This window comes from Theropithecus gelada, chromosome 7a (genome assembly GCF_003255815.1).
Source record: "Theropithecus gelada isolate Dixy chromosome 7a, Tgel_1.0, whole genome shotgun sequence".
In the NCBI taxonomy this organism is placed as follows: domain Eukaryota; kingdom Metazoa; phylum Chordata; class Mammalia; order Primates; family Cercopithecidae; genus Theropithecus; species Theropithecus gelada.
Genome location: NC_037674.1, coordinates 47894567 through 47908751, shown reverse-complemented (window position 1 = coordinate 47908751; position 14185 = coordinate 47894567). Strand labels below are relative to the sequence as shown.

Genomic DNA, 14185 nt, shown 5'->3' with positions numbered 1-14185 from the left:
CCCAGGCTGGAGTGCAGTGGCCAGATCTCAGCTCACTGCAAGCTCCGCCTCCCGGGTTCACGCCATTCTCCTGCCTCAGCCTCCCGAGTAGTTGGGACTACAGGCGCCCGCCACCGCGCCCGGCTAGTTTTTTGTATTTTTTTAGTAGAGACGGGGTTTCACCGTGTTAGCCAGGATGGTCTCGATCTCCTGACCTCGTGATCCGCCCGTCTCGGCCTCCCAAAGTGCTGGGATTACAGGCTTGAGCCACCGCGCCCGGCCCCAGCCACGAGTTCTTTATATATTCTGGATGTTAACCTCTCATCTTGATATGTTGTTTGCAAATATGTTCTCCCATTCCAGAGGTTGCTTTCTCATTCTGTGGGTTGTGTCCTTTGATGGACAGAAATTTTTTAGTTTTTTGTTTTTGCCCTCCAATATATCCTTGTTAAAGTTTATACTTTTGATGTAGTCAGTCCAATTTATTTATTTTTACTTTTGTTGCCTGTGCTTTTAGTGTCATATCCAAGAAATCATTGCCAAATCCAGTCATGAAGTCTTTTTCCCCTCAGTTTTCTAAGACATCTATTGTTTTAGCCCTTACATTTAGGACTCATCCATTTTCATTTAATCTTGTGTTTATGGTGAAAGGTAAGAGTCTAACTTCATTCTTTTGCATGTAGATACCCATTTTTCCCAGCCCCATTTGTTGAAAAGACTGTCCTTTCCTTATTGAATGATCTTGTCTCCCTTGTTAAAAATCATTTGACCATATATAAGAGGGTTTATTTCTGGGATTTGTGTTCTATTCCATATGTCTATATATTTATCTTTATGCCAGTACCATAGTGCTGATTGCTATAGCTGTGTAATACGTTTTGAAAACAGGGAGTTTTTCTTCTTCTTCAAGATTGGTGGGTATTTGGAGTCCCTTGAGATTCCATATGAATTTTAGGATGGATTTTTCTATTTCTGCAAAAAATGCCATTGGGAGTTTATAGAGATTACATTAAATCTCTAGATCACTTGGAGTAGCATTGACATCTTAGCAATAGTAAGTCTTCTAATCCATGAACACAGGTTGTCTTTTCATTTATTTGTGTCTTCTTCTTTTTTTTTTTTTTTTAAGACAGAGTCTCACACTATCACCTGGGCTGGAGTGCAGTGGCGTGATTGCGGCTCACTGCAACCTCTGCCTCCTGGGTTCAAGCAATTCTGCCTCAGCCTCCTGAGTAGCTGGGATTACACACACCCACCACCATGCTCAGCTGATTTTTTGGATTTTTAGTAGAGATGGGGTTTCACTATGTTGGCCAGGCTGGTCTCAAACTCCCAACCTCGTGATCTGCCCGCCTCGGCCTCCCAAAGTGCTGGGATTACAGGTGTGAGCCACTGTGCCTGACCTCTTAATTTCTTTTAGCAACATTTTGTAGTTTTCAGTGTATGAGTTTTTTTTTCTTTTTTTTGAGACAGAGTCTGGCTCTGTCGCCCAGGCTGGAGTGCAGTGGCTGGATCTTGGCGCCCGTCACCTCGCCCAGCTAGTTTTTTTGTATTTTTTAGTAGAGACGGGGTTTCACCATGTTAGCCAGGATGGTCTCGATCTCCTGACCTCGTGATCCGCCCGTCTTGGCCTCCCAAAGTGCTGGGATTACAGGCTTGAGCCACTGCACCTGGCCCAGTGTATGAGTCTTTCACCTCCTGGGTTAAGTTTATTCCCAAGGATTTTATTTTATTTTATCATTTATTTATGTATTTTGAGACTGTCTTACTCTGTCACCCAGGCTGGAGTGCAGTGGCTCAATCTCGGCTCACTGCAAACCTCCACCTCCCAGGTTCAAGGGATTCTCCTGCCTCAGCCCCTTAAGTAGCTGGGATTACAGGTGCTTGCCACCTACACACGGTTAATTTTTGTATTTTTAGTAGAGACAGGATTTCGCCATGTTGGCCAAGCTGGTCTCAAACTCCTGACCTCAGGTGATCCGCCCACCTCAGCCTCCCAAAATACTGGGTTTACAGGCATGAGCCACCATGCCCAGCCTCCAAGTATTTTATTCTTTTCAATGCTATTGCAAATAGAATTGTTTGCTTTCATCTCTCTCTTTTTTTTTTTTTTTTTTTTTTTTTTTTAGATGGAGTTCGCTGTTGTCACCCAGGCTGGAATGCAACGGCACGATCTCGGCTCACTGCAACCTCCGCCTCCCGGGTTCAAGTGCTTCTCCTGCCTCAGCCTCCCAAGTAGCTGGGATTACAGGCATGCGCCACCACACCTGGCTAATTTTGTATTTTTAGTAGAGACAAGGTTTCTCCATGTTGGTCAGGCTGGTCTCAAACTCCTGACCTCAGGTGATCTGCCCGCCTTGGCCTCCCAAAGTGCTGGGATTACAGGCGTGAGCCACCGCGCCCAGCCTTTTTTTTTTTTTTTTTTTGAGACGGAGTCTCGCTCTGTAGCCCAGGCTGGAGTGCAGTGGCCGGATCTCAGCTCACTGCAAGCTCCGCCTCCCGGGTTTACTCCATTCTCCTGCCTCAGCCTCCCGAGTAGCTGGGACTACAGGCGCCCGCCACCTCACCCGGCTAGTTTTTTTTAATGTATTTTTAGTAGAGACGGGGTTTCACCGTGTTCGCCAGGATGGTCTCGATCTCCTGACCTTGTGATCCGCCCGTCTCGGCCTCCCAAAGTGCTGGGATTACAGGCTTGAGCCACCGCGCCCGGCCTTTTTTTTTTTTTTTTTTTTTTGAGACAGAGTCTCGCTCTGTCTCCCAGGCTGGAGTGCAGTGGCGCAATCTCAGCTCACTGCAACCTCCACCTGCCAGGTTCAAGACATTCTCCTGCCTCAGCCTTGCAGTCGCTGGGACTACAGGCACATGCCATCATGCCTGGCTCATTTTTGCATTTTTAGTAGAGACAGGGTTTCACCATGTTGGCCAGGCTGGTCTCGAACTCCTGACTTCATGTGATCTGCCCGCCTTCGTCTCCCAAAGTGCTGGAATTACAGGCGTGAGCCACTGTGACTGGCTTTTGCTTTCACTTCATTTCATTTTCAGATTTTTCATTGCTAGTGTATAGAAACGCAACTGATTTTTGTGTGTCGGTTTTATTTCTTGCAACTTTGCTGAATTGGGTTATTTGTTCTAACAGTTTTTTGTGTGTGTGGAATTTAAGTCCCTCCTGATGCCTGTCACATCTGGCCAGGAGACTGCTCATCCTGGCTACTTCCTTCCGTCACTTTCCCCGTGGCTTCTTATGCTGCAGTCGTCACTAAGAGTATCAGGAGAGAGTTGCTTTGCTATAATACAACTATTGCCACCAGCAAGACTTTCTGGGTTGGCGTTTAAACCGAAAAATGGACCAGTATTTTTAGGATGTGTCTGGTAGTTGGTACCCCAAGGCTGGACCTTTCCCTACACTGTCCCTACAATCATTACATTTCACCAACATGGAGGTGATTTGGTGTGAGTGGCCTAGAAACCAGAAACTTGAACACCTCAGGAATTTCTTTGGAGCAACTTGAGGCAGAGGCTCCTTCCTTGAACAGCATCCTGGTGCCCTTTCTGAAGAAGCAGTCTGGACTGATTCTGCTATGATTACTGGGATGTCAACCCCATCATTTGCCGCATTCGAATCCCTGACCTATATGACCAGCTGCACAAGGCAGCTTCATGGAGATGGGCCTCTGGGAGCCTAAGCCACTTGTTTTGGATTCAAAAAGCTTTTGAGGCCGGGCGTGGTGGCTCATGCATGTAATCCCAGCACTTTGGGAGGCCTAGGCGGGTGGATCACCTGAGGTCAGGAGATTGAGACCAGCATGGCCAACATGGTGAAACCCTGTTTCTACTAAAAAATACAAAAATTAGCCGGGCATGGTGGCGTGTGACTATAATGCAGCTACTCAGGAGGCTGAGGCAGGAGAATCACTTGCACCCGGGAGGAGGAGGTTGCAGTGAGCTGAGATTGCGCCATTGTTCTCCAGCCTGGGTGACAGAGCAAGACTCAGTCTCAAAAAAAGAAAAACAAAAAGCATTTGATAGAAGATCAAGCAGTACACATCAGTTGCCAACGGGAAAATGCAGTTATACCATTCAACCATATGGCTTTCCAACTATGTCTCAACTCTACACTGATGCTGCTTTCTAATTCCTTCCAATCCAGGACGGTTGAGCCTCCATGTTTGATATTCCCATCTTTCTAGGATCCTACCCACCACTAATGGGATACTTTTATTCAGACATTTCTGATTTGCCTCTTGTAGCATCCACTCTTTACCAAAATGATAGAATTTGACCTAGAGGAAATTGAATTATTTGGGCTATATCCCATCATCATCTCTCTCTGGAGGCAATGATCAGCCATCAGAACCTTTAGATCTGTGGGTTTGGGGGGCTACTCTTAGGGGTCCAGCATGTACTTCTCTTTGACTGGGTCTCTTAAGAAACTTATCCCGGCCGGGCGCGGTGGCTCAAGCCTGTAATCCCAGCACTTTGGGAGGCCGAGACGGGCGGATCACGAGGTCAGGAGATCGAGACCATCCTGGCTAACACGGTGAAACCCCGTCTCTATTAAGAAATACAAAAAACTAGCCGGGCGAGGTGGCGGGCGCCTGTAGTCCCAGCTACTCGGGAGGCTGAGGCCGGAGAATGGCGTGAACCCGGGAGGCGGAGCTTGCAGTGAGCTGAGATCCGGCCACTGCACTCCAGCCTGGGCGACAGAGCGAGACTCCGTCTCAAAAAAAAAAAAAAAAAAAAAAAAGAAACTTATCCCACCATTTCTGGGTCACCTGAGGCTCATGACCACTGTGACCCAGCTTATCCTCCTGTCAAACACAATCAAGGTCCCTGTAAAGTGTCAAAGACGATACCAGGATTTAAGGTGATACCTGGGAAACAGGAGCCTAGAGCCCACCCCATGGTAGGTACTCATTTCCATTCCAAACTCTGTACATCCCAGTAGTCCAGAACCATAGGGTCAGTACCCTGAAAGAGAAAAGGAAAAAAAAATTTTTTTAGATGGAGTCTCACTCTGTCACTGGAGTGCAGTGGTATAATCTCGGCTCACTGCAACCTCCGCCTCCCGGGTTCAAGCCATTTTCCCACCTCAGTCTCCTGAATAACTGGGATTACAGGCATGTGCCACCATGACTGGCTATTTTTATATTTTCAGTAGAGATGGTGTTTTACCATGTTGGCCAGGCTGGTCTCAAACCCCTGACCTCAAGTGATCAGCCCACCTTGGCCTCACAAAGCGCTGGGATTACGGGCGTGAGCCACTGTGCCCTGTTGAAAATTCTTAACTTGTGAGATTCTCACTGGAAAAGACGATCAGAAAATTTCATGGGTCATGACATGAGTTTGAACTGACCACCATCAGCAGAAAAAGCAACAAGAGGCAGAGCAGATGAAGGATCAGATCATCACTGTCAGTACAAACCTCTTTTCTGTCTTATGGGCTCTATCTCAGCCTGTGATGTCTCTCTTCCTACACAGGGCTACCTGGATTCTGGTCCATGTGGTATGACATCTTATCTGGGTGCCATCACCGTTTTTCAGACCCTACCCAATGACACAGCTCCACTACAAATTAGGGCATTGTGAAGCCCCCCTTGGAACTATGAAGGCCCTAGACTCTTCTCCAGCCTCTCCCAGGCCTTCTGCAACCCAAAATAACTTAGAACAATGGCATGATCTTTTGGGGTTTCATTCTCTGGCCAAATGAGCCCATTTTCCAATGTCAAGGCAAAGCCATCAGGTTGGTCAAGAGACTCATGAAAGACCTTTCCTGTCTTCTCAGGCTCCTGAACAGGATGATCTCAGATCCCCCCTCATACACCAGCTGGAACTCTGTACTCTATCTTCTAGGTCAGTAATTTCAAAGGGCTTTCCTTGGAGCCCCTCTAGGGTGTATTAGGGGAGGATCAAGCAAGACGAACTCCACCCCTCCTTTTCTGGCTTCAGTCACAGCAGTTTCTACTTTTCTCTTACATTTTGAGCTTCATCCTAATATTTATGTTAGAACAATGTATTCCACTGATTTTTCAAAAGGTTGGGAAACCAGTGGTCTGTTCCAAGGGCACTATTCTATGGTCGACACCCGCAGAAGCAAAGCACACCCACTGGGTTGTACTCTCACCACAGAAGGTCAGTGCTGAGACCTTCTTTCCTCCATCAGAATTCCAGCCACAAGTCCATTATCCATCCCCTCCCCAAGGATCATCAGGTAGTACCTCTCTGGACAGAGGGCAGAATTTTGCTAAAACACATTCTGCCTGCCTCTTATGAACTGCAGCCCCTGCCCTCCACACAGACATAGCATTGTCAGACAGACAGACACCTCAGGATCCCCAGGGCAGCCTAGGCCAAACCCACCCACCTAGGCCACCCACACCACCTGGGTGACATATGGACACACACATAGTCTTGTTGGAGATTTCTCCCCTGCTAACTTCAGTCAGTTCTGAACAGTCTGTTCTTCCTTTGCTGTCACCCAGGCTTCAGTCTATGACCCCCCCACTTGCCTTGTTTCCCCTGCACTCAGAATCCAAGGACCCCCATCTGCCTAGTCAAGCTGGTCAAGGAGTAGAACCATTTAGGATGGGTTTTCCTGCACTCCAAGCTCTTGAAGATAAAGCCTGAAGCCAGTTTCCTATCCACTCCTTCTCTCCCAACTTGTATTGTCCCCTACATGATCAAGCCCCATCCCAAATTCAGAGATTTACCTTGGTGCAGAGAAAAAAGCCAGACTTTAACAGCAGGCTGAACCCCTCTACCCCAGGCTCCCAGAGAGTGTTCCTGAGGCCTAACTTGCTGGATGTGCAACAAAACCCTAGTTTCCAGCCCCAGCTCTCCAGTTTTCTTCGAGGTACACAGGCCCAGCATGCCTTTCCTGCATTTCTGCCACTCCCATAAAAAGGGTGGACACAGGGAGGAATCAGACTGGTTCTCTGATGGCAATCCAGGTCTACAGGCAGAACTTTTTCTCTAATAGCATGAACATTTTGGAAGGCATTAAGGGCAAGAGGACAGGGGAATCAGAGGGAAGGATACAGAGACGGCACTAGAAGCTTGCTGAAGGGACAGGGTGGTGGAGGTGGGAGTTAAGGAAAGGGGTCAGAGGTTCAGCAACTGTAGTAGGGAAAATGCTAATGTTGGAGGCTCAGGAAACCAAGGTCCTGCTCTCTGTAGGCCTTTGGGAGGGGCATCCAGGTTGGATGTGGTGCAGAGGTTAAGGATTCATCATGCCAGTGCTCAGTGCCTAAAGATGAGGCAGTAGGATGAGAGGACTGTTTTGTGTGCTGTTTCTAAATCCAGAACCCTCCTTGATATGAGTAGGAAGGGGCATTGATTCTAGCCAGCACTATCAGGCTGACCAGCAAGGATGTACTTCTCTTCTCTGGACCCAGTCTGAATAGAAAGGCTTTCTCCGAGCACCCTCTTCCTTAATACTACAGAAATGGTCCGAAACAGCATTTCCCAAACTCTAAGAACAGAAAGGTCAAACATGTAAAACCATGCATATAGGGCTCTACCCAGTCAAAGAAATCAAGACTGCATCACTCCCCACAAGAGCAGCCCTGAGACTCTCTGGGTTTCCCCAGGACCCAGGTTTTCCTGAGGGAAAGCTGAGCTGAGCTCCCTTCTCCAGATCCTTTCCCCAGATCCTGCCCCTTAATGAAAACCAACCCTGGAAGCCCAGGGCCTTCTCACTCTCTCTGCTTCACAGAGTGAGACTGGTGAGCTACCTTCCTAAGTTCCTCGGGCTACTCTTGGGGGATCTAGGAAGACTTGGGGTCCCCAGGTCATTCCTGGCTTTGTCCCCAGAGGACCGAAAGCTGTTTGTGGGGATGCTGGGCAAGCAGCAGGGTGAGGAGGACGTCAGACGCCTGTTCCAGCCCTTTGGCCACATCGAGGAGTGCACGGTCCTGCGGAGTCCTGACGGCACCAGTAAAGGTGACCTGAGCTGACCCCGGGATTTCCTGGTGACCCTTCCTCACTCTGGGCCACATGACTCTTTGGCCTCTGTGGCCTGAGCCACCCGCTCCCTCTGTCCTGTCCCAGGCTGTGCCTTTGTGAAGTTCGGGAGTCAAGGGGAAGCTCAGGCGGCCATCCAGGGTCTGCACGGCAGCCGGACCATGGCGGTGAGGGCGGATTCCCCGGGCTGAGGGTGAGACCAGTGGGATGGGGACGGGCTTCTCCTTCCCGAGTGTGCTCGGTGCCCCGCGAAAGGACCTGATGGGGAAGGCGCTCGGCCCCGGGCCGGGGCCAGGGTCAGAACCGGTCACCACGGTCTTCCCTGCCCTGCCCAGGGCGCCTCGTCCAGCCTCGTGGTCAAGCTGGCGGACACTGACCGGGAGCGCGCGCTGCGGCGGATGCAGCAGATGGCCGGCCAGCTGGGCGCCTTCCACCCCGCGCCACTGCCGCTAGGGGCCTGCGGCGCCTACACCACGGCGGTAGGTACCGGGCACCTGCGTGCAAGGGCGCGCAGGTGGGTGGGCCAGGCCTGGGGCTGGGAGCACGGGCAGCTGACTGCCCCTTGGCCCTCCACTCTCGCCCATCTTTCCTCCCAAAGATCCTGCAGCACCAGGCGGCCCTGCTGGCCGCGGCACAGGGCCCAGGCCTAGGCCCGGTGGCGGCAGTGGCGGCCCAGATGCAGCACGTGGCGGCCTTTAGCCTGGTGGCTGCTCCTCTGTTGCCCGCGGCAGGTAGGGTGCCCAAGGACTGGGGCGCGCCTGGGAGGGCCGGGCGGGGCCGGGCGGCGTCCTGACTCTCCGACCTCTTCCGCCATCAGCAGCCAACTCCCCGCCCGGCAGCGGCCCTGGCACTCTCCCAGGTCTTCCGGCGCCCATCGGGGTCAATGGATTCGGCCCTCTGACCCCCCAGACCAACGGCCAGCCGGGCTCCGATACGCTCTACAATAACGGGCTCTCCCCTTACCCAGGTGGGCCCCCCGCTCCGCCCAAATCCCCCCGAAATGGAGTGGGGAGCGGGGGGGTGGGGGGTAGGGCCTGGCTTCCCTGGGAAGAGATCTCCCTCCTTCCCTGCTGCCTCTCACAGCCGCCGTCCACCTCCCACACTCCCTGAGCTTCTCACCCACTCCGCTCGCCCGCTTGCCTTCACCGTGGGCCTTGCGCCCCTCTCTCCCCAGCCCAGAGCCCCGGCGTGGCTGACCCCCTGCAGCAGGCCTACGCTGGGATGCACCACTACGCAGGTTTCACTTGGCGCTACGCGGCCTGGGGGAGGTTGAAGGGCCCCAGAAAGAAATAGGGAGAGTTGTGGGGGATTTAGGCTCTGTTCCGAGGAGTTGATCCTCCCATCCCCTCCTACCCCCAGAACGACCTCTCTTGGGGTGAGGGTTATGGTGGACTGGGCTGAATTGGTCAAAAGCGGCCAGACACTTGGGGCCCTGCTTGGGGAAGGGCTCCTGGGGATCACTGCCCACTCCCACCTCTGTCTCCAGCAGCCTATCCGTCGGCCTATGCCCCAGTGAGCACAGCTTTTCCCCAGCAGCCTTCAGCCCTGCCCCAGCAGCAGAGAGAAGGTGAGGGACTGGGGGCTGGAGAGCAGAGCCTGGTGGGGCTGGACTCAGGGTCCCTCCCCTGAACCAGCCTGCTACTGTTCCTGCAGGCCCCGAAGGCTGTAACCTCTTCATCTATCACCTGCCTCAGGAGTTTGGTGATGCGGAACTCATACAGACATTCCTGCCCTTTGGAGCCGTTGTCTCTGCTAAAGTCTTTGTGGATCGAGCCACCAACCAGAGCAAGTGTTTTGGTGAGCTGAGAACCTACCCCTACGCCTCTCCCACCTCTGACTATAAAGGATTCCCTACAGACCCTACGATTGTCCTTCCATAATGCAGTGATTTCCTGAGATTGAATGTATGGCACAAAATGGGGTCACAAACCAGTGATGGGGCTAAGCTTAGGCTAAGAACAAGCCTTGGTCAGGCAGGGTGGCTCATGCCTGTAATCCCAGCACTTTGGGAGGCCAAGGCAGGTGAATCACTTGAGGTCAGGAGTTTGAAACTAGCCTGGCCAATATGGCAAAACCCCATCTCTACTAAAAATACAAAAATTAGCTGGGCGTGGTGATGGGTGTCTGTAATCCCAGCTACTCAGGAGGCTGAGGCAGGAGAATTTCTTGAATCCGGGAGGGAGAGTTTGCAGTGAGCTGTGATGGCACCACTGCACTACAGCCTGGGTGCCAGAGCAAGACTCCATCTCAAAAAAAAAAAAAAAAGGCCGGGCGCGGTGGCTCAAGCCTGTAATCCCAGCACTTTGGGAGGCCGAGACGGGCGGATCACGAGGTTAGGAGATCGAGACCATCCTGGCGAACACGGCGAAACCCCGTCTCTACTAAAAAATACAAAAAACTAACCGGGCAAGGTGGCGGGCGCCTGTAGTCCCAGCTACTCGGGAGGCTGAGGCAGGAGAATGGCGTGAACCCGGGAGGCGGAGCTTGCAGTGAGCTGAGATCCGGCCACTGCACTCCAGCCTGGGTGACAGCGAGACTCCGTCTCAAAAAAAAAAAAAAAAAGAACAAGCTTTATTTCAGGTTTACCTGGGACCACGATCAGGTGTCCACCGGGAATGTGGCCAGCTAGGTCAGAGCTTTGGAGTCTGGCCAGGGCAGGAGGAGTTTGGTTCTGAGACCAAAGATCCCCTCCGACTCCAACTATGTTCTGAGGACCAGAATGGGAGCTGTGGAGGGAGACAGCCAACCCATGCCAGGAAAAACACGGAAACATCCCGATCAACACACTGACCCTGCACACACACTCAGAGTTGCCTCCTATCCTTCCAAGAATCACACCTTTAGGAATCTCAGGCCGTCTGCCTGTGACTCTATATCCATGTGTGTACGCAAATAGTGGAGGGGTATGTGTTTGATGGAACTGGCCGGAGGGGGCTGGGTCAGAGGCCCTGCCAGGCAGAGTTCCCAGCTAATCTCTTTGCCCACACCCTCCAGGGTTTGTTAGTTTTGACAATCCAACTAGTGCCCAGACTGCTATTCAGGCAATGAATGGCTTTCAAATTGGCATGAAGAGGCTCAAGGTCCAGCTAAAGCGGCCCAAGGATGCCAACCGGCCTTACTGACCTGCTCTCACCGACCAGCCACAGAAAGGTGAGTCCCTGATGGACCCCAGGTAGATGAGGCCTGAGTGATGAGGCCCTCCCAGCTTTGATGGTCCTCCTTTTGGGACCTTGGAGGCACCCACCTCTGAGAAAGTCTGGGATAGAGAAAAGAGCTGGGAGCTAGGAGGACTCCTCAGATGGTGACTTTGCTTTTCCTTCAATCCAAGGAGATCAATTAGACAACATTCCTGCCCCGTAGTCTAGGAGACATAATCAGAATCTTTTCTGCCTGGGGAAGCAGTTCTACTCCAGAGATAGCCAATGAGAGTATGTAGGGAGGGTCCGGGAGGCTGGAAAATGAGACTAGAAAAGTCGCTCTGGGCCAGTTTTCAAGAGTCTTCAGGCCATGAGTTTCGACTTTATCCTGAAGATGAGAAAGAACCGTTGAGGAGCTTAAGCAGAGAAAGGACTAGAAGTAAGGGCTGAGATAATGGCAGTGAACATGGAGATGGAGGAAGAGAAGCAAACATGCTTCAGAGGTTGGAATCTGCAGGGCCTGGTGGGTGATGGAGAGAGAGATGGGCCAAGTTCTTCTACATTTTTGGCAAGGTCATGGGTCCATGGGATGCTGCCTGCAACTTTTAGAGATTTTCTGTCTCAGAAGGCCCACATGGCCCTGCCTCACTTTGAGCTACCCCAGGAGCCTTCTGGAGGGGATGTGGGGTGGGGGTCTTTTGCTCAGGACTCAAGTCTGGCTTCAGTGGACTGGGCTGCTGCCTGGGTCCTGCTGCAGCCCTGCTCCTCAGGAAGAGAGGTCCAGCCACTCACCCGAGATGTCACTGATGGGGGCAAGCTGCTCTTCTGGTCTTGCCCTCCAAGGTGATTTTTGCCTTTTTTCTTCTCTCTCTCTTTATCAATTAATACACAACAACAGAAACGGAAGAGTGAGAAGAAAGGAGAGGAAAAGCACAGAAACGCTTGAGCAGCCCTTCCCAAAGGAGCAGCTGCGGACAGACGGAGGTGGATCGGACCCAAGGCTGGTGCCTGGGGCTAAGGCCACTCTAAGGATTGTTTTTATCAAGTGGGTTGTTCTGTGCCTGCAGCATAGAGCGCAGGCTGGCAGAGCAACTAGGGCTGGTGAAGAGTGACTGTCCAGGGGAACCAGCAGAGGGCGTTGGGGGTGCCAAGGGCTTCTCCACAAGGGAAGCCCAGATTCACTTCTTACAAAATCATATCATTCCTTAGAGTTTAGGGACCAAAGGACTATTGCTTTTTTAAGAATATATATATCTATATAAATTAAAACAAAGAAACAAACAAACAAAAAGACAAACAACAACAAAAAAAGACAGTATAGAGTCTCATAAAAGCTGCCTTTAAATATCCCTAGGAGACAGGGTGAAGGAGACCCTTGACAGCCCCAGCCTAGGCAGAGGGAGGCTGTGGAAAGATTGTTCTGTGTCTCATTCCCTCTGAAGCCACTCCCCGACCCTTCCCTTTTAAAAATAATTAAGGATTTGAGGTCTAGGCTCATATGCAGGTAATGAGAAAGTTATAGAAGCAGTGAACCCACAATCCACAATCCTCAAACTCAGAGTGCATCCCGGAAGAGGCCCCAGGCGGAGCTCAGGTCCGCCCTGGCCTTTGCCATCCCAGGAGGCCCCCTAGCCAGCAAGAGTGGGACTGCCTTTCCTGTGGAACCACTGCTTCCCCAGGCAGGAAGAAAGAGGGAGTTCTGGCCACCTGAGCCTTTCCCTTGCCAATCCAGGTAGACAGAGGCCCTGCCTTTGGCTGAGCTGAGACACCTCTTGTTTCCCTTCCCCTTGAACCAGTCCCAATGTCCCCTTGCTCCAGGCTACCTTCTGTCTCTTAGTCTAAGTTTGCCCACCTGTAAAGTAGATTCAGGATATCTGTAGAGGGCTGTGACAACAGACTTGGAAGGTTTGCTACTGTATATACTGCCATTGAGAAGGGGAAATTTTTCAACATGTAGAAGCTTCAGAATTAGAGGTCCCTCTTTACCCCGGACCTGAGAGGGAAGTAGATGTTTTGCCAAAATACTTCTTCATTCCTTTAAAAAGTACATCTTTCCTATGCAAGAGTGTCTCACATGTGCTTAACCGAGGTGCTTCTAGTTGGTGAGCAGTGTTGAGCTTAGAAGTGGTGTGTGCTCTGTCTGTCTGTCTTTGTCTGTCTGTTGTATACAGTGGGTGCCATATAAAGCTGATCAATGGTGGTGCTTCCTGCCTGCTTCTGTGAGATGGGCAAAAGATTCAGCTTAGAACACCATGACTCACCTTGCCTTGGTCAGCCTTTCCTGGGCCTGTAGGGCCTTGCACATATTTTTCCCAGGAGGATTTCCCCTCCACCCCACAGACATGGATCAGCTTAGTCTGAGGCCCCAGCTGTGTGGGGTCACTCTAATCCCCAGATGTTGCTGAGGCTGAAGGCCTCTGATCTGATAACATGTCAGATAGTAAAAGATGTGGGGGTGGGGTTGGAGGACTCCTCCTTCATAACAGTTTCTAAGAAAACTTGTTCCCACCTGTTCTTCTGTCTTTGACTCATTTTTGGAGGGAATGGGAATGAAACATAGATCTGGCAGTAATATTACCAGGTAAGGTGCGATGGACATCCACAAATATTTTCCAACTGAGAGAAGAACCAGAGGGTATATGTACACCAGCACAATGCTGACACCTAGAGTGACCATCCTGGACACAAACAGAGACACACAGTACCTGCACCCTCAAACTGATATTCACATGGAGGCACAGAGTCCTCTCAGGCTCGGTGCTAAGCACTATGCTACATGTTGGGGCTCAGGCATGTTCCAAGTACTCAGAGTTAAGGGGAAAGAGAGACAAATAATCCAGTTACAATGGAGGGCCATAGAAGGTCTGTGCTAACAAGAAGGAGAGTACCTAATTCAGACTTTATTGGTAGGGAAGGTCTGTGAAATACTTTCTGAAGGAGATTAAGAAGGGGAAAAGTCTTCAAGGATGAACTGAGACATTTGGACAAAGCCATTTAGACAGCTCCATCATTTTGAAAAATTATCTTTATTACCAAGAAATAATAGTAATTACCATTTATTCAGTACCTGTTGCGTGGCAGATAATGGGCACAAGATAAGACCCTTTTCC

General features: G+C 51.0%; 1 protein-coding gene across 3 annotated transcripts in view; it reads left to right on the top strand.

Moving 5' to 3' along the window:
- The window catches only part of CELF6 (CUGBP Elav-like family member 6), a 37235-nt gene extending 23646 nt beyond the window's left edge, over nt 1–13589 (top strand). The window contains exons 4-13 of one of the 3 annotated variants that reach the window (XM_025389968.1): nt 7789–7917; nt 8026–8105; nt 8274–8417; nt 8537–8669; nt 8756–8905; nt 9113–9175; nt 9425–9505; nt 9592–9735; nt 10933–11088; nt 11974–13589. In XM_025389968.1, the coding sequence (XP_025245753.1) occupies nt 7789–7917; nt 8026–8105; nt 8274–8417; nt 8537–8669; nt 8756–8905; nt 9113–9175; nt 9425–9505; nt 9592–9735; nt 10933–11060 (1052 nt within the window). In that variant the 3' untranslated portion in view covers nt 11061–11088; nt 11974–13589. The remainder of the gene's footprint in view (nt 1–7788; nt 7918–8025; nt 8106–8273; nt 8418–8536; nt 8670–8755; nt 8906–9112; nt 9176–9424; nt 9506–9591; nt 9736–10932; nt 11089–11973) is intronic. The other 2 variants (XM_025389969.1, XM_025389970.1) reach the window with 2 other exon arrangements.
- Nucleotides 13590–14185: the final 596 nt, after the last annotated feature.